At 41.1% G+C, this 19,535-nt stretch overlaps 1 protein-coding gene across 4 annotated transcripts in view; it reads left to right on the forward strand.

Moving 5' to 3' along the window:
- LOC134007187 (EMILIN-1-A-like) overlaps positions 1-15,708 on the forward strand; it is a 143,676-nt gene extending 127,968 nt beyond the window's left edge. The window contains exons 3-8 of one of the 4 annotated variants that reach the window (XM_062446419.1): positions 10,587-10,759; positions 10,962-13,301; positions 13,514-13,534; positions 14,576-14,692; positions 15,004-15,138; positions 15,336-15,708. In XM_062446419.1, coding sequence (XP_062302403.1) covers positions 10,587-10,759; positions 10,962-13,301; positions 13,514-13,534; positions 14,576-14,692; positions 15,004-15,138; positions 15,336-15,658 — 3,109 coding nt within the window. In that variant the 3' untranslated portion in view covers positions 15,659-15,708. Of the gene's footprint in view, positions 1-10,586; positions 10,787-10,961; positions 13,302-13,513; positions 13,535-14,575; positions 14,693-15,003; positions 15,139-15,335 lie in introns of all 4 variants that reach the window. The other 3 variants (XM_062446417.1, XM_062446418.1, XM_062446420.1) reach the window with 3 other exon arrangements.
- The last annotated feature ends 3,827 nt before the right edge of the window (positions 15,709-19,535 follow it).

Raw genomic sequence — 19,535 nt, forward strand, 5'->3', positions numbered from 1 at the left:
CTACAAAATGTGTGATACATGTTTCATAAGACACTACATCACCATAAATGGACTAAGAGAAAATACTACAGACAGTGGAATCATTGATACAGAAATGTATTGATGAAATACAATCAAATACAGCAATTACAGTTTTTTTGTATCAAAGCAAACATAACTAGATAGGGTACAATTTCTGGGGAAATTGTAGGGTGTGCTTGCTTGCGTCGGTTGCACAGGGGGGGTCCGTTTTTTTATGAAATGTTTACAACTGATATTTCTGTATATTTTATATAAAAATGCATACTTATTATTTATAAAGATTACATAGATTTAAAAGCATATTTTTTTTGCTGCTCATTTACAACTCAAAATACGAGTGAACTGTAGAATGAAATAGATGTCTTCTCATTTCCCCTGCAAGAGGCAGCCTCATAGCTGAATCGAAATGAATAAATTTGGCAGACCGGTGTAAAAATGGACCTAATCTCTATGACTTAAACGTCCTTTTAAGTTTTCCCTTCTCGTGATATTTTCAGGCATTTAGCCTACTCATATTGCATTCATTCATTAATAAAGAACCCCCTTTGAAGATTATTCTACGACGTTACCGGCAGTAGAAGATGGAATCGCGATTCAAACAGTACCATCTGCTAACTGAAAATATGCCCCCAAAAACGTAAATAAGCTTGACATTTATTTAGTGGAAAATCGCTCATTCATAAAAAGCTCACTGGTAGCGATCATTGTCAGTAACAACGCAAAATGCGATATAGCCTGTGTGGAGAAGCTGCCCCGGTAAATTGCACTACTACAGTACAGTAGACTACTGCTGTGTTCGTCTTGGTAGCGATTGCGTTGGTTGAATTGGATTTAACGTTCCGTTGTACGGTTTAGGCTGAAATTAATTATTTTCATGAACAGATTGACAAAGTTTAGGCTTTGAGTGCCGAACATGTTCTGTCGCCGTTTGACTTCCTACAGCTGTGTACAGTAGATGTTTTTGTAGTGTCTCGCGTACTGTAGGCTACAGCGTTGCAGTGAGCAACACTGGTTTGAAACCACAGGTAATGATCATTTCACCCACAAATCGTTTACTTGTAATGTAATGTCATAATAAATCCTACAACGAAAATGTATTTGTTAGGAATGTTTATTTTAACGATTGAAAACAGATGTATCATAGACCACTGTAGGATGTGTTGCCCGGGCAACAGAGGCTAATGTCATGATGCTAATGCTTCAGTGAAATAGTAGACTACCGTTTCCGAAAGTAGATGTGGGCCTATTTCCTTAATAATATCAGCTAATATTGTACATTACATTTCACAATTGTGTTTCACATCACAAAGTAAATAGTTATCACCCTGGCCTCTTTGCTTGTGGCGTTTCTGCAGCTGCAGCTAGTAAAGCTATAGTTAGCCAAGCTATCCCCCAAGTTAACAGATGCGAAACGAATGTTCTGCGACAGGTAGTCACGCGTGTTTTCGTGACGTTAGTGACGTAGTGACGTTAGTAACGTCAGTGACTGTGGCTAGCAAATTAGCCACCGTTAGCTTCACTTTTCGCCACAAAAACTTAACTTCAGCCTAAACCATGCAACGGAACGTAAATCCCAATAGATGCAACTCAATCGCTACCCAGACGAAACTTTTGACACCTAGGTTGTCTATGTAGGCCAAATATTGACTGAGTTTTAGGGGGGCAAAAAGAATAACTAGAAAAGGCTGTTCCTGCGAAACAGCAGTGAGAATACTGAAAACCTGAATGGGGATAGCTGACCATGCTAAAAAGCTGAAAATAGTGAAAATTTTGTAGAAAGTTATAAGCTGAAGCTTCAAAGCAACCGAAATGTATTTTTGAAAGGGGCTGGAGCAGCATTCCAACAATGATTTGAAAGGATTTACCATTACTTTTAAAGGGAGAATAATTTGCACAAAAACCTTAATATTTTAAAAAGTATAAAAGTGAGAAATGAGAAAATACCCGCAAGCTGAAATGAATTTCAAAAATGTGTGAGTCACACAAAAGAGGCAGTGTGGAAGCTGAACTGCATCATCTTAACAAAGCTAAGAGCTAAAATAGCCTACAATGCGGGAGAAGCTAAAAGCTGAACTGTTAAACAGAAGAAGTAGGCTAGCTAGTCGGAACAAGAATATTATCGTTTTAACAGCTGAAATTATAGTTGGGATAGTAATAGCAGTAGCAGATGTAGCCTACCATTGAGTGCGTTTACTCGGCTTTCTTAGTAGGATTCAATGTGTTGATGGAATGAAACATACAGCAGTAGAGCCGATACAGGAAGACACGGCGACACTTTGTTGAAGAAGGATGATGGTGCAAGTTTTGTCCGTGGAGCATACAACGATTAATAAAAAAGAATCATGTAGACGCGTTTATTGAGTAATCGCATAACTAATTACACATGTAAACGGAGTAATCGTATTATTGGCATAAACCGACAATTGCTAGTAATCGTGTTTCTCATGGTCAAGTAAACGTACCAATCACCTGTGTGAGAGACTGAGTGGTGCGTGTCTGTCGTTACGGTGATGGTGCAGCTATGATTGCTAACGCGCTGAGGGCAGAGAATAAGAGAAATTTAGCTAGAATCCACACCTCAAACAAGATAACCTAGACGCAAAACTGTACGTCCAATCCAAAATATAAGGATATTTTCCGAGACCCAAGACTCTGCCGAAACCAGAGATATTCTTTATATGTCTGTGCAGTCAGAAATACGACTCTACCTGCAGTTTCAAAAACGTGTTCCTTTTGCTTTCCTGGTGCTTGTTTGTTTGGTTGCCACGGTGATGGCGCAGCTGTGATAGCTAACGAGCTAGGCAGAGAGAAAAACGAACATTTACCTAGCATCCACACCTCAAACAAGTTGACCTAGACGCAAAACTATACGTCCAATCCAAAATATAAGGATATTTTCCGAGACCCAAGACTCTGCCGAAACCAGAGATGTCCTTTATATGTCTGTGCGGTCAGAAATACGACTCTATCGGCAGTTTCAAAATCTTGTTCCTTCTTGCTTTCTCTGACTGATTTTACTCACCTCTCCATTGAAGTTAGTGAGAGAATTTGAAAGGCTGCTCTCGCTTCAAGGCTCATAGCTGAAAATCTGTAAATGTGAGCTCTTTAGTAGTTACATTGGCTGAAAGAGGACAATTTTTCCTACATTTTAAGGTATAACTTGTTTCTGTAAGTTAAACTATATGAACGTTAGAGGAATTTGTTTGACAATTTAGTTGAATATCTAAATATATATATAAATATATATGCAGAACTAGTTAAAGGCCAAAAAACGGCGGAAAAACTAAGAAGTTGATATAATAATAATAATAATAAAGAGAAACAGGAAAACAATAATAAAACACAATAATAATATATATGTGAGAGAACAAAGGTTGTGCCCTTGCCGAAGGCAAAGCACACCCAACTAGAGAGGGTACAATTTCTGGGGAAATTGTAGGGTGTGCTTGCTTGCGTCGGTTGTACAGGGATTTTAATGCCATTTTTACAACTGATATTCCTGTATATTTTATATAAAAATGCATAGGGCTTACTTATTATGTATAAATATTACATAGATTTAAAAGCATCTTTTTTTCGCTGCTCATTTACAACTCAAAATACGAGTGAAGTGTAGAATGAAATATGATGTCTTCTCATTTCCCCTGCAAGAGGCAGCCTCATAGCTGAATCAAAACGAATACATTTGGCAGACCGGTGTAAAAATGGACCTAATCTCTATGACTTAAACGTCCTTTTAAGTTTTCCCTTCTCGTGATATTTTCAGGCATTTAGCCTACTCATATTGCATTCATTCATTAATAAAGAACCCCCTTTGAAGATTATTCTACGACGTTACCGGCAGAAGATAGAATCGCGATTCAAACAGTACCATCTGCTAACTGAAAATATGCCCCCAAAAACGTAAATAAGCTTGACATTTATTTAGTGGAAAATCGCTCATTCATAAAAAGCTCGCTGGTAGCGATCATTGTCAGTAACAACGCAAAATGCGATATAGCCCTGTGTGGAGAAGCTGCCCCGGTAAATTGTACTACTACAGTACAGTACTAGACTACTGCTGCATTCGTCTTGGTAGCGATTGCGTTGGTTGAATTCGATTAAACGTTCCGTTGTACGGTTTAGGCTGAAATTAATTATTTTCATGAACAGAAAGTTTAGGCTGTGGCAATGAAGTTCAGGTTAGTAGTCAGATAGTTTCACCTATTGAAAGACTTTTGATTTAAGTAAGGGGAGTGCCGAACATGTTCTGTCGCCGTTTGACTTCCTAAACAGCTGTGTAAGTTAGATGTTTTTGTCATGTGTCTCGCGTAGGCTACAGCGTTGCAATGAGCAACACTGGTTTGAAACCACAGGTAATGATAATTTCACCAACAAATCGTTTACTTGTAATGTAATGTCATAATAAATCCTACAAAGAAAATGTATTTGTGAGGAATGTTTATTTTAACGATTGAAAACAGATGCATCATAGACCACTGTGGTATGTGTTGCCCGGGCAACAGAGGCTAATGTCATGCTAATGCTTCAGTGAAATAGTAGACTACCGTTTCCGAAAGTAGATGTGGGCCTACTTCCTTAATAATATCAGCTAATATTGTACATTACATTTCATAATTGTGTTTCACATCACAAAGTAAAATGAGTAAATAGTTATCACCCTGGCCTCTTTGCTTGTGGCGTTTCTGCAGCTGCATACGCGTGTTTTCGTGACGTTAGTGACGTAGTAACGTTAGTAACGTCAGTGACTGTGGCTAGCAAATTAGCCACCGTTAGCTTCACTTTTCACCACAAAAACGCAATTTCTACTTAAACCATGCAACGGAACGTAAATAAAAATACAACCAACGCAATCGCTAACAAGACGAATCTTTTGACACTGCCGTTGTGTATGTAGTCCAAATATTGACTGATCCTTAGGGGGGCGAAAATAAATAATAAATAAATATATATGTGAGAGAACAAAGGTTGTGCCCTTGCCGAAGGCAAAGCACACCCAATTAGCTACAAAAGAAAACTATGCTACAGTACGTGAACATGTACTGCAGTGTTCCTCACCTGGCTCAAAAAACAAACAAAGCAAAATAAAGAATTGATTACTCCTATATTTCCATCAACCCTGTCTTGTGGATTTGGCCTCAAGTTTTCATTCACATCGCAATAGATGTTTTCATTTGACAAACATCTCTGAAAGAATCTCCAGGCATAGCGAATCCAGGCCTGACACTGGTCTGCCGTTTTCTAATTGTATCCCTCATCCATGGCCTGGAGAAGAGTAACTTGTTCATGAGGGTGCCTTTCGTACACCTCCATGTGAAGAACAATTCCTCAATAGGGTTGAGGAAGGGAGAGTATGGAGTCAAGTACAAGGCTATAAATTGACAAAGCAATTACAGTACAAGGCCCGCATACCTACAGGTGCTGCTGGTTTTCAAATCTGAAAACATTATGGTTTAGTCCAATTTGTTGGTGTCAATGGATCTCGTTATACTGAAACTTTCATGTTCTAAACTTGGAATATTGTTTGTCAGTTACTATAAAATTATGCATTAAGAGTAATGCAACAGTTACTTATCATTTTGAGCAGTAGTATCAATTGACCGTTAGATCATTGTAATCTAAGGAAATGACAGTCAGATGTTATGTGTGAATTTGCATTTTGAAATGGTGATACTTTGATGTTTAGTTGTGTCATTTTTAACAGATGATTATAGTTTAATGAACAAATGATCTAAGGTGAATGTGTATTGTATCCAAGCAATTGAAAATTGCGTGAGCGTTTTGAAAAATGTGCATTTTGATCATCAGTTGTGAGTTTTGTGTCTAGAGTTTTGTAAAAGGACATCAAGGTTCTGAAATTTGTGTCAAAGTGATTGTAAAAAACTGTATCTCTTAGTCCATGTATGGTGATGTAGTATCTTATGAAACATGTATCACATATTTTGTAGTACAATATTTAATCATTGTACAAACAACTACATGGTGAAACTATGGGTACACTATCTTGTGTGTGGATGGTCTAAGTGAATTTTCCTATGGTATTTCATGATAAATTTGACTAATGAACTAATGATTCTGTATGTGCAAGGTGTCTTTAAAGATATGAACATACAATGCTATACTTTGAACATGTGACAGTCTGTGTTACAAGTAATGACTGTTTTAAGTTTTTTATCTAGAGTTTTGAAAAAGGACATCAAGGTTCTGAAATTTTTGTCAAAGTGATTGTGACAGTCTCACTACTGAACTGCTGCTCTAGTTCACACTTGACCGGTGGGTACCTCACTCTTACTGTTAGTGGGTGTGCTTGCCTTTGGCAAGAGCAGTCTACATAGACAATGTTGGTGTCAAAATGTTCATATTGGTCCCGTTTGAGTTGCTTGTATTTTATTCACGTTCCGTTGCACGGTTTAGGCTTGAATTAAGTTTTTGTGGCAAAAAGTCCTTTGTGTCGCACAAGGGAACTCAGTGCTAGCCTAACGTCACAACGTCATTCTAGTAAGACAGACGGCGATATCAGCGAGCCCTCAGCATTAGTACCGTAGCTAAAAGTCTAGGAAAGTTGAGGTTACTTTTTGCTAGGTACCTACGAACATGTCTTAATCTGCTAGACAAGTGGGTTCCCCTTCGTTCTTTTGGTAAGCAATCTCACGAGCCCTACTTACCTGGCGTCATGGAGCCGACCAGCTAAATATTTATTTGGCACAAGCGTTGCTACCTGCATATACCTACAGCTGGCAGCTGTGCTCCGTTTTGATCCTAGATTCAGACCTAGCCCCGGTAAATTGTAGAGCTAGCTAACTACTAGACGTCTGCTGTGTGGGAATCGCAGCAGCTAACCAGTCGAAGGGCGTACAAAAATACAGGAGCACACCCCACAATTTCCCCAGAAATTGTACCCTCTCTAGTTTTAATTGTTATTTGTACCTCACCATTCTCTAATCCTACTACCCCCCCCTCCAACCTCTCTGTGGTGTGGGGGTTGAGCTGTAAACATCTGCCTGGTCACCAGTCTGCCAACATTGAACCAAGTCACCTAGTGGACATCGGCCTCCTATGGAGAATCTTTGGAGATTATGAGGTTTCCTTTGCAAATCTTAACATTTTGTAGTGTCTTCCTCGTGTGTGGAACTGGTCAATTTTCTAGGTCAATGTGGCATTGATTTATGGACACATGAAATATGTGCAACAGGTGTAAATTCATCAATATACAAATGAATCTGTATTACATTCCTTTTGGCTAAACATCAAATTGAAATATATGTATCCTACACACACATACCACGTTTTAAGTCAATTGAAGCTATGGTCCATGAGGAGTAGATTTTTTGACATATTTTCATTGTACAGAAAAATCCAATAACTGTTATGGTTTATTTATGCTTTTTTGTTCCTCATGACAAATAAAGCATATGTACACATTTTCAGAATTGTTTGACTTATGTGCTGGAAATGACGTCACTTTGAAAAAGGACAAGTTGTGGCGTGGCCTGTAGCGCCATCTATTGTCTCACATGGGCCATTTTTGGGGTGGTAATTACTAGTGCAGAGTAGTTTCAATGTGCCACATTTCTCAACTTTTTACTTTACTGGTCTAGGGGCTGCCATAAACTCCCATGGAACCAGCATGATAAGAATAATAATAAATATAGCTGCAAGCAGCAATGGCGGATTCCTCCAAAACATTGCGAACCATTGAAAAATTTATATTTTTCACAAATTGTCACTGTATAGAAAAATCCATGCTGCAGACTTACCAATGGGATACCAAATCTGAAATGCAATACCATCAAGCTCCACAAGGGCCTTTGCTTCAAGCCAAGGAATGAGTGGGGGCTTGGTCAGCCCACAATCTCCTGAAATGTTGTGTGTGCGCGTGTGTCAAGGGAAGGCTGAGTGTGTGAGAATGTGGAGCGTGCGCGCTGAGGAGCAAAGGGAGACTTTTAATTGGAAGTATCCCTAGCAATTAGCCAAGCATGCATATTTAAAATATTCACAATAAATCAATTTTTCATCTTACAGTCAACTTTTTCTCAGATTTGTATACTAAACATTCTCAAGAGTCTTCATATACATTTACATTTATGCATTTAGCAGACGCTTTTATCCAAAGCGACTTCCAAGAGAGAGCTTTACAAAAGAGCATAGGTCACTGATCATAACAACAAGAGTATCACTTTTTGACCGGCGGATGTATAAAGCATTATTTTAGCGTCAGCGATAAATTCGATTTGCTTTATATCAATCATTTTTGGAGATATGAAGTTGCCTTTGCACATGGTAACATGTTGTACTGTCTTCCTCGTTACATACCAAGTTTGGTGTTGATATCTCAAAGATTTGCTGAGATTTGACTCAACTTCCTCCTGATTTTGATTGGCTGTACCGGACAAACGGTTTTGAAAATCAAATATCCTTTGATAACTTCAGTGATGGTTGCTCTGACGATGATGTTTGCCAATTCTGGGGAAGATTGGATAAAAATTCAATGAGGAGTAGCGAAAAAACGTGTTTTCTTATAATTCAAAATGGCGGGAAATCTATATAACCGGAAATTGATGCCATAGGGTGTGTAGAACTCGTCTTGATCCAAGGAATCCAATGGTATCTCATTTTTGAAAATCGGTTCTACGGTTAAAAAGTTGCATGTGTAAACACAAGTCCAACTTTGACCCATTGGTGGCGCTAGAGTGGTCTAATGGGAGACATGAAACTTGGTGTGAATAAAGAAGGGACTGTCCTGAATGCCAAATTTCACAAAAAGTTACCGTATAGTTCTGGGGGCTGCCATTGACTCCCATGGTACTAGAATAATAATACAACTTACAATTACAATAGGTTCCTCCTACCAGAGGAATCGTAATGATACTAACAAGAACAATAGGTTTTCTCCTGACGGAAGAATCCTAATAAAAAGAGTTTCTCTTGAATACAAGCCAAGCTAAATTCAGAGATTCGATTAATGTGTGTGCGAGTGTACATTTTTTGTGCTGTATGAACCTGTGTCAGTGTATATATGTATTTTTACAGATTGTGAAAGTGCAGATTGTAAGATTTCAAATGATGTGTCATACATCGAAATCTGAAAATAGTTGAAGATATGCGTATCTGAATGTGGGTAAACCTGGAAAGCTCTAGCCCAGATATTCGGCTTCCAAGATTTTAGACTTTTTCACGCCTTAAGAGAGTTGTGATTGTTTTGTATTAATCATTAGAAGCAACAAGCGACGGTTATTTCACCGCAGTGAAGAAAAGACAAATAACACAATATTCACACTTGTTTAAATTCCAGGATCCTTTCTTGACTTATCCTAGATATGTGTGTTTTAACACCCAGTATTTTTGTACTGACTGCACTGTACTTGGCTCGATAATGGTTCAAGATATGTGTTAAATTGTTGGTGCAAATCGCATCTTCTGAAAACAGCCAGGTCAAACAAAGAAAACTCAACTGGAAGCTTAGGTAAACAAGAACAAATTATGAGTATTTAGTGATCCTAAACATGTTGTTTATTTTGAGTGGCTTCTTCAACACTTAAACATTTGTAATATGCAAGAAAATAAACTGTCATACATTTTTTTTAAATAAGCGTTTTTGGCAGACAATAAGGAATACTGACAAGAGCCCCTTTTCACTGGACCATGTCACATATGTGCCTAAGCAGCTTATTTGGGAGTTTTGACAAAGTTGGCAGCATTAGGCTGTATGTTTTGTAGAATTTCCTGAAGTTGCCAATCAAGTGCAGAGCAATTGATTTTATACATTTTCAAACATTTCTGTTTTTTCTATTTGCATGATTGGGTATTTGTATGCATGCTTCCCGTTCCTAACTTTTTTTCTTTCTTTCTTTGTTTAACAAAAGAGTAAGAAAAAACTGAAAGCTAATTCTTAAAACAAAACTAGTAAAAAAAAAGCTGGAAAGAATTGCACTACAAACGTGTTGAGATCTGTACAGATTCCCCTGCAGAGGATTGAATCATTGTTGGTATTTTGGTGAATAGCAGGGATTAGAGTTACCTCAAGCTTGGCGTCTGGGGCCGGAAACTCCTCTGCTCTGTTTATACTGTGTGGTCATTGTATACTTTGTGTACTCAATGTAGAAAACCTCAAATGAGACTTGAGTGTAATTAGGCAGAAAATGCTTGTTACTCTGGGTTTGTGGCCAGTAACAACTTGGTTGACTTTCAGAAACGTAAACAGTATATATACAAAAGGCCTTGACTGAGAGTGTAGGCTTAAACAAGCTTACGATATCAACATTTCAGGGCTCGGAAAACAGATTGTGTGGACATTGAATTCCTGAAGCAAGTTGCTCATATAGAGCAAAGTGTGCAAATACACATGGGAATTTGAGTAATAAATGTAAAGTATTTTGAATACATAATATATTTTCATTTAACTGATTAAATCATTTTTACTGAAACTACAAAACACCAATAGAATTTGGCTTCTGTGGAAATTCAAACAGTTACCTGTTCACAATAGGTGTACATGCATCAAATCAGCAGAAGATAAATTATGTGATGTAGATTTGTTGTCTGTCTCTCTCCTTCTCTCTGTTCAGGTACCGCACCTACATGAGGCCTAGGTACAAGGTGGCTTACAAGATGGTGACAGAGATGGAGTGGAAGTGCTGCCATGGATACATCGGGGAAGACTGCAGCGAGGGACCAATTGGCGCTGGGTCGGGAACCCCAATTGCCACGACCCGACCAAGACCCAGACCAGGACAAACTGGTACGGGTTCTGGTCATGTGCTGAGTGGTATGTCAATGCAATGTATAGTCTTTTGAGAAATCATCTTTTACAAATAAAAACATAAGTTTATGTACTCAACCCTAAACATGTGTTTTTAGAATAGTGTTGGTTGGTTAGATTAACAAATACAATCATTTGTACTGTATGGGACCTAGCTGAACTAGTGTTGACTATGTTCCAGGTCGAGGAGACAATGACAAGATGAGTCAGCTGGAGGACAAGATCCAGAGCCTGACCAAGGACCTCCATGACCTGCAGTCCACACTTAGGGGCATGAACGAGCGCTTCCAGGAGGAGTTGCGCAAACCAGGCTTTACCGCTAGCTCCGGAGGGGGCAAGAACCCTGCAGACGCAGCCCAACCAGAGATGAAAGAGACAATCCACAGCATCCAGACAAAACTGGACCAGCTGGACAACCGGACCCAGCTCCATGACAAGACATTGGTCAGCATCAACAACCACCTGGTCAACGGGAAGGGCGGGACGGGCAACAATCTAGGGGGGGCGTTTGTAGGCGGTGGTGTCAGCAGTGGACAGCTGAACGCACTTAAGGAGGAGATCCTGAGAGAACTAGAGCGGAGGGTGTCACTGTCCTGTTCCTCCTGCAAGGCTGGGGTAGATGACCTGCGCAGACAGCAACAAGAGGGCCGTGAGAGGATCCGTGCACTTGAGAAGCAGCTGAACGCAATGGATGTACGCTATCGTCTGAGCCTGGATGAACTGAGGAGGGACCTGACCCGCTCGCACGGCTGCTGCGATACTGTCAATGACCTTAAGACACGAGTCACGGATGCCGAACGGAAGATCAGCTCTGCGTCAGAGAACTATGACATCATACAGAACCGCCTGGACAAGGAACTGTTTGGTTCCAATGTTGGTGGTTTTGGAGGAGGACAGGGAGGAGGATTTGGCGGCAGTGGAGGTAGTATAGAAGGCACCAGAAGACCAGAGGACAGACTGGACAGCAGGCTGAGGGACCTGGAGAGGAGAGTTAACAACACAGTCCAGAGGACTCCAGAGGAGAACTTTGCCTACATGGAGAAGGTCCTGAAGGACTACTTCCACAGGGAGCTGGGAGATTTAAAGACAGTGTTCCTGGATCGTTTCGATGACCAAGCTTTCAGAATCTCAGATGTGGAGCTGGACCTGGGCTTGGTGAAGGATAAGGTGTCAGATCACAACAAGCGGCTGTTTAGTCTTGAGAACAACACCTCCCTCTTGAACAGGAGGATGGAGGAGTGTGGCTGTGGGGGAATCCAAGAAGAAGGAGGGAGCATTGGAGGAGGAGGGAGAGTATATGGAACTGGGGGAAGGGATGAAGGTGGAGGAAGAGGAGGGGTAGGGAGAGGATTAGGAGGAGTGAGAGGAGATAGTGTTGATGAAGACACAGTGAAGTCCCTGGAGTGGAAGGTAATCGCCAACGAGAATGACATCCGCCGCTTTGACACTCGTCTCAAAGATCTCTCCATTTCTGGCGACTCCCTCATGGACAAGGTTGTTGACCTTAGCCAAGACATCCTCAGGATCAAAGCTGTGACAGGGGAGAAGGGAGAACACTTAAACCGCATCGTCACTGAGATTGAGATGCTAGGCAATGACTGTGACGCCTGTGGGAGGGTGGAGGATGAGTTGAGGAAGCTGAAGAACCACACATTGCATACCCTGAACCGCTGGCAGACAGACATAAATGCTATCCGGGTCAAGGACTCCAGTCAGAACTCCTGTTCCCAGGTATGCTCTGACATCCAGGAAGTGGTGGGGAGGCTGAGGGAAGACATGGATAAGTGCACTGTGCAGTGTAAGATCGGCCCAGACACTCTAACAGGCACTGGGGGAGCAAGAGGAGGAGCCGGAGGAACAGGAGTCGGTGGAACAGGAACTGGAGGAGGAAGGCTGGTTGAACCTCAAAAGCCCCTTGATGGCCACAGTGTGATTGGGGGCACATTCAACAACAACCACCTGAAGACACTTCAGGGTGAGCTGTCGGAAGTCATCCTGACATTCAGCTCCATTAACGACACATTGAAGGGTCTGGAACACACAGTTCAGAAGCACAGCAGCGTCATAACTGACTTGGGAAACACCAAGGACAAGATCATCTCTGAGCTTGATAAGATCCAGCAGGAAGTCAACGAGCACATTGAGGAAAGCCTTGACCGGTTGGACAGAGTTGACAGGGACGTACGCCGTTTTGAGAGAACGCTGGTGGTTGAGATTGGTGACTGCAAGCGTTCTTCCGACGGGCTGGAAAAGAGGCTATCCAAGATGGAAGGAGTGTGCGCAAGGCTGGACGGAGTGTCTGACTCGCTAGCAAGGATTAAAGATGGACTAAACAAGCATGTGTCAGGGCTGTGGAACTGCGTCAATGGGCTAAACGCAACTGTGACCTCCAATGGAATGGTCATCCAGGACATAAAGACTACACAGCTTGATGGGATCCATGGGAATATCAAGGACCTGAACTCCACCGTCAACAACCTGCTCAAGGAGTTCCACAGCCTCCCAGAACACAACCTCACAGGTCAGCTGTAAAATAATATTTTGATTTACATGTTAATTATTCTGACTGAGTTAGTGTATGACTGACCAACTGGCTATCTGACAGACTGGCTGACTTACAGTTGCTGTTAATGATATGATATGATCACCGTCTGACTGCACACACGGTCTGAGCTGTCTTTTTGTTGAGTTTGAGAAACTCACCATCTACCTCCAATTTGTTTACCTTTGTAGGCCCTGTACTGCGGCAAAGAGGTTTGAATGGTTTAGAATTCTACTAACACTGTCTTTGTGCTGTACATGCAAGGTTAACCCTTTCCTTTCTAAAATGAAAAACTGTCTCTTGTGTCTATGATACGAAGTTCTTAGTGGGTTCTATTGCATAGTCAATGTACAGTGTACAGTATTTTAGACAGTCTTCAGTTACACCATTTGCATCCACACTGAAGACAGACAGAGTAAGCAAAAATATACACAACACAATCATCAAACACCACCAAAGAAATATACAAATTCACCTGTAATCCTACAATTAAAACAGTGTCTATTTGTATAACATTGGAATTACACAGGTGGCTTTAAGCTAGGGTGACCAGATTTGAGTTTGTGAAAAAGAGGACACTTCGTTGCGTCGACGGGGGGGGGGGTCTCTACAGCCAGACCTCGCGCAAGAAGGTGGAATGTAAGGGAGATACCCTTTCCAAAACTTGTAAGGGCGTAATAGTTTGTGAAAGACCCAGAGAAACACAAATATCCGATGAGGCAAAATCCCGGACAAATTTGGAATCCCTGCCGGACGCATTTTTTAGGTCTCGAAAAGAGGACATGTCCGGGTAAAAGAGGACGTCTGGTCACCCTATGTAAGCAGACACAGGGTTACATAATAGAGGAATTCTGAGCTTGCCCTGTGAAAGTTTATGTTTTTAATTGTTTCAACCGACCTTGTGTGATCAAAACACCAATTCCCCTTTTTTGTGGACTAGGATTTGACTGAGCAGTAAATGTGGAAAGCATAAATATGTATTCTCAATGAAGAATAACATATGTAACTATAAATGGAAAACAATCTTGTTAACACTAAGATCAATGTCCTGACTCATTTGCTACCAGCTTACTTTTGTTCTTAATATGTTCAATGTGCCATTATAGTGTCTACAGTCCACTTACATGTGTGTCAAGCATGTTTACATTTTATGTTTCTGGTCTGATTGTAAAACTCTGTTGAATGTATTTGGAGAGTTTTATTCGACGCTAACAAAAGTGTGTTATCTTTCTGTCTCCTAACCCCTGTCCCAGGCCTACCTGGACCACCTGGTCCCCAGGGAGAGAGGGGCTTTGCTGGGCTACCTGGGCCCAAAGGTCCCTACGGACCTCCAGGAAGGCAAGGAGAGATTGGTCTCAGAGGACTTCCAGGTAAGATAAGAAACCAGGAGACCTTTTTGGCAATTGTTTTTTGCTGGATGATACTGTATTTGTGTGAATACACGTTGATTCGTCCTAGCAGCGCCACTGACTCTACCTTTACCTACCTTTACCTCATTGAGATGAACAAGGATTGCGTTTTCATGACATTTGAATCCTTGAGTTTCTCATGTCCTAACAGAGATTCTAAACAATTATTATTTGAATACAGAATTTGAGCCAGTTCCAAGTTATCTTCTCAGAAATGAAGACAATCACAGACAATGTCGTTCTAAACATTCCTCCAATAATATCCCAATCAGGTTTGCCTGGTGCTGATGCCCATATGCCAAAGTTGTCCTTCTCAGCTGCCCTCACAAACCCCATGGTCAATGCAGGAACCATCGTCTTTGACAAGGTCTTTGTCAACGAAGGAGAATTCTACAACCCAAGGACAGGTGACTACAACACAGAGCCAATAGGTTTCTTACTTGCACAGATCGTTCCTCTTCACTCTCAATGGTACATTTGGTTGCTAATAGGTTTTATGGTTCACATTAATCTGAAATTCAGTTACTAAGTTTTGTGTTCAAAATACTACATTTCTACATTGAGCTCCAACTCTCCTCCTATGCCTGGTTCCTGTGTCCCCCAGGTATCTTCAAGGCACCCGTTGACGGCCACTACTTCTTTAGTGCCATCTTGACAGGTTACTGGAATGAGAAGATCGAGGCAGTCCTTTCCAAGTCTAACTATGGCATTACCCGTGTGGACTCTGGAGGCTACCAGCCTGAGGGTCTGGAGAACAAGCCTGTGGCAGAGGCCAAGGACACCCCAGGTTCACTGGCGGTCTTCAATATCATCCTACCACTCCAGATGGGGGACACTGTGTGCATCGACCTGGTGATGGGCAAGCTGGCCCACTCTGTGGAACCTCTCACCATCTTTAGCGGAATGCTGCTTTACGAGAAGATGTGATTGTAGGATGCATGTATGAATGGATGTTCTAGAGAAGACATGGAGAGGACTTCTTTCAACACCAAAGATTTTTATTGACGTCGGCTTTAAACAGAAGAAGAAAAACAATGACGGGTCCAAAGAATGACAAATGAACCTCTGAACTGTTAAGGAAGTTGTTTCCTGGTCTTCCACCTTATCCCTAAACTTAGATATTACTTTGAGACCTGATTAACTTTTAAATAACAGGAAATTATGTTAACAAAGCACATACGTTCTCATATTATAACCTATACTCCACATTATTTCCAATACGTGTTTTTACACAGGTTTGTACTACTGCAGGATGTTTTATATTCTTATCCTTATAAAGCCTGAAACCCCATAACTCAATCCAGTTATGGGACCACTCATGCGTTTGATTTAGTACAGCTCAAATAGAAGTAAGGTAAATCAAACACACCTCAAATACAAGAACATCTGTAATTGACCAAGATTTGGGTATGAATCATCATCCTCACCTTTCCAGAGCCGAACATGAGTTTTACCTCATATTTAAATTTCAAAATTTGTACCCATGTTGCTGCAAAATGTTTTTAATGTCTAAGAGCCAGAGATATTCAAGTTTCCTAAACAATTGATATGAGTGGACCAGAAAGTAATAGTTGTTTGCTTGAATTTTGTAAGTTCTTTTAATTTTTTTATTCCTATGAATTCCCTTGTAAGTCATGTAAATTATGTTTTCACGTTACCGTGCACATTTAGCTTCTGTTTGCTTGTGTGTTTTGTACACCTATGAGGATTCCTTTATTCCAGCTATATACTATGTGTGTGCCATGCCGTGCCTTTGCTACAGTGCCATATGGCATCATGCTTTAAATACTTTAAAAACTTTTAAGCAGCTGTACAAACATAGAATCCTCATTGTTCAGCCATCAGCTATGATCAACATAACTTTATAGCCACCAAATCAAGGAGGAACAACTTGGTAGATGTCTACACACAGAAGCCTATGTCAGTCAGGGAGTCCATTAGATGGTATTATATTACCTAGGATTAAATCATTTTACTTGATACAAAGTCTAAATAGTGCTCAGTCTAACTTTATGAGAGATCAAACTCAGGGCCTCATGTACTAACGCTTTTGCGCCCACTTCAGGCGTATTTGTTTCGCAACGTGCACGTAAAAGCATGGCGAGGTATGTACAAACATGCCGCACTGAGGTAAAAGCGCAGACTTCCTGTCGCGGGAACTAAAAATGGCAAATTGCGCTTTTCCTTGTCTGCGTGCATGCATATGCATTCACGAGAGGGTCAAGAGGAAAGTGGGAGTTTCCCATAAAGAGATGGGAGGAGATGCGTAAAGTGTGCCTAATTATGTATTCCGCGGTATGTAAAAAAAAAAACCCGCCCGTGAAAGCGCGCCTTTATTTTGCGGTGAAAATTCTCCGCCTCTAAAAAGCAGGTGTAAACCAGGTTGCGGGTTTCCTCGCATATGCCTCCTAGTGAAATGGCAGCAGTAATCCGAGCAAGACGAAGACATAGGCCAAGGAGACGAGCTGAAAGGATTTTTGCAACAAGGAACACACTTTTTCAGTTGAGTGAACACAATCATTATGCGTTACAGATTAAGCAGCCATGCAATATTACAGTTACTGGAAGAAATCAAAGATGACATCGAATCTCCGACTTAGCGTTCACATTCCATTCCAGCAGTTGTTAAACTCTTCGCTACATTACAAATGTTGGTCCTGCCACCTCTTTTTCACCTCTTCCAACTGTCTGCGGGTCGAGGATATTGCATAATTTATTTTTGTAATTTCGGTCCAGATGCAATTTTTTTTTATGTCGGTGTGGAATTCCGGCCATATATTTAAATTCGCTGTTACCTCATGAACAAGCACATCAACTTCGTTATCACTAAATCTTTGTTTTCGCTGTTTTGACTTTGGTGGCTGATCCATGATAGAAAGAGAGGAGGCCCATTCAATTGCGCGTTTAAATGCTCGCAATTTACAGTATAGTGGGCGGAGAAAGGCGCTGATTACCCGATGAACTGCAGGTTTGGTAAATCCGACGTAAGCTGAAGTATCACAGCGTGCGCTTTCTGCAGGTTAGCCATGACTCTGATAACGTTACGTTTGCAAATGTACGTACATGAAGGCCTCAGTGTCTTCCTTCTACCTTACCCTGTTCATCCTCCTCAACCTGTCCCCCGTGGTACAAGATGTGTTGAGCGGCAGCGAAGGGAAACATGAGCGTATCATAAAGAAAGCTGCTCTGAAAAAAGAAAGCTCTGCTTTCCTTTAATGAGTTAAGAATATCAAATTAATAGAAGTATTTACATAGCGAGATAAATAAGGGCACCCACTGAGATAGGAGAGGAGGGAGAGATGAGAAGGAGGGAGAGATGAGAAGGAAGAGGAAAATATCGAGAGAAGAGGAAAGTGGAGAGGAAAGGAAAGAGGCGAGATGGGAGAAGAAAATAGAGAAGGGAGGGAAGACAAAGGAGAGGAGGGACATTAGACTTTCCTCCTGGCCCTGACATAACCTTGTGATACTCACCAGAGACAGCATAGGCTGGGTGTATGGTGTAACACTGTAACATCCTCCCACTCATCTTTGACAGGATCAGGCTGTATGTTTCAGATCAGGAGTGCAGTTCTAGGACCAGACTCTCCCTGCTCATCTCAAACTGATACTTGGACCAAAAACAAGGGACACAGGCCACACTTACTACTCTATCAATCCCCAGGGCAGATGTATGGGAGAGAAAAGTTTGTTTACAGTTTGCTAGGATAAGTGGTAGGACGTCTCATCAAAAGTCAGACTGGATAAGTGGCAGCTGTCTTTAACTAAAGTTTCTCGCCTTTACCCAAATAATTGTTACCTTGAATATGGAATTTTGACAACACGTATGAGTGAAATAAATACTTACAGCCACATACCCTCTGTATGAGTCATTTCAGAGGCCTGAAACGGCATAAGTTCTTCCTCAATTTGTTGATAAGGGAGTTAAGAGAGTGAGGTGTTGCAGTCTACAACCTATTCAAACCAAACCTTCCATTTGTTTTGGAACTTGGCACAACAGAGTACATTTACTGATGTGCCAACATCCTTTTGTCTTAGTTCAGAATGTGGGTGGTTGTCAAGGTACCAGAAACCAGCCAGGATCTAGATGAGCTGCATGCAGGATCTAGATGAGGTAGGCTGTTTTTGTGAGCTAGAGACTAAGTGAGAGAGACTGCGTAAGAAAGAGAGAGAAAGTGAGAATGAGAGTGTGAGGGGGGAGGGGGAAAATAGTAGAATAGTTGCTGAGAGGGAAAGAGAGCAAGAGACTCAGTGAACTCAAAGTGAAAGACGGTGGAGCTGTTAATGATAGAGAGATAGAGAGGATAGAGGGACATGTAGAAGACAGGCGGCTGTTGTTGTAGAGCCTGTTATCTGATCTACAGAACTGTACTATAAAGTATATCTGAACTGCACTGTTGACGACTAGGCCATTGGAGACATATTTCTTTTTAATCTGATTCCAAGAGGAAGACAGACATAAACCCAAAACTTGGTACTGTCTTTCAAAATATTAAAGACACATTTAAGAGTATGTCAAGAGTAACTGAATTATATTCACACTCAACAGGAGTATGAGAAAAATGGTAGCCAAGTGAGAGACCAGAAGAGAAGTTAGGTTTTGAGGCTGGAATCTGTACTCAACCACACATGCACACACACACCAGCTGTGTGCTTACGACAGGGTGGGGTACTGATAGATATCCTGTTTATATTTCATCTTCACACACACACACCCTTATTGATGGTGTCACTGTGTGTATTATCAACACATCTGTTTTACTGTAGGTCAGTGTAGAGCTGTAAAAGCAATGACTCACTTTCTCTG

The sequence above is a fragment of the Osmerus eperlanus genome, chromosome 21, assembly GCF_963692335.1.
Source record: "Osmerus eperlanus chromosome 21, fOsmEpe2.1, whole genome shotgun sequence".
Taxonomy (NCBI): Eukaryota; Metazoa; Chordata; class Actinopteri; order Osmeriformes; family Osmeridae; genus Osmerus; species Osmerus eperlanus.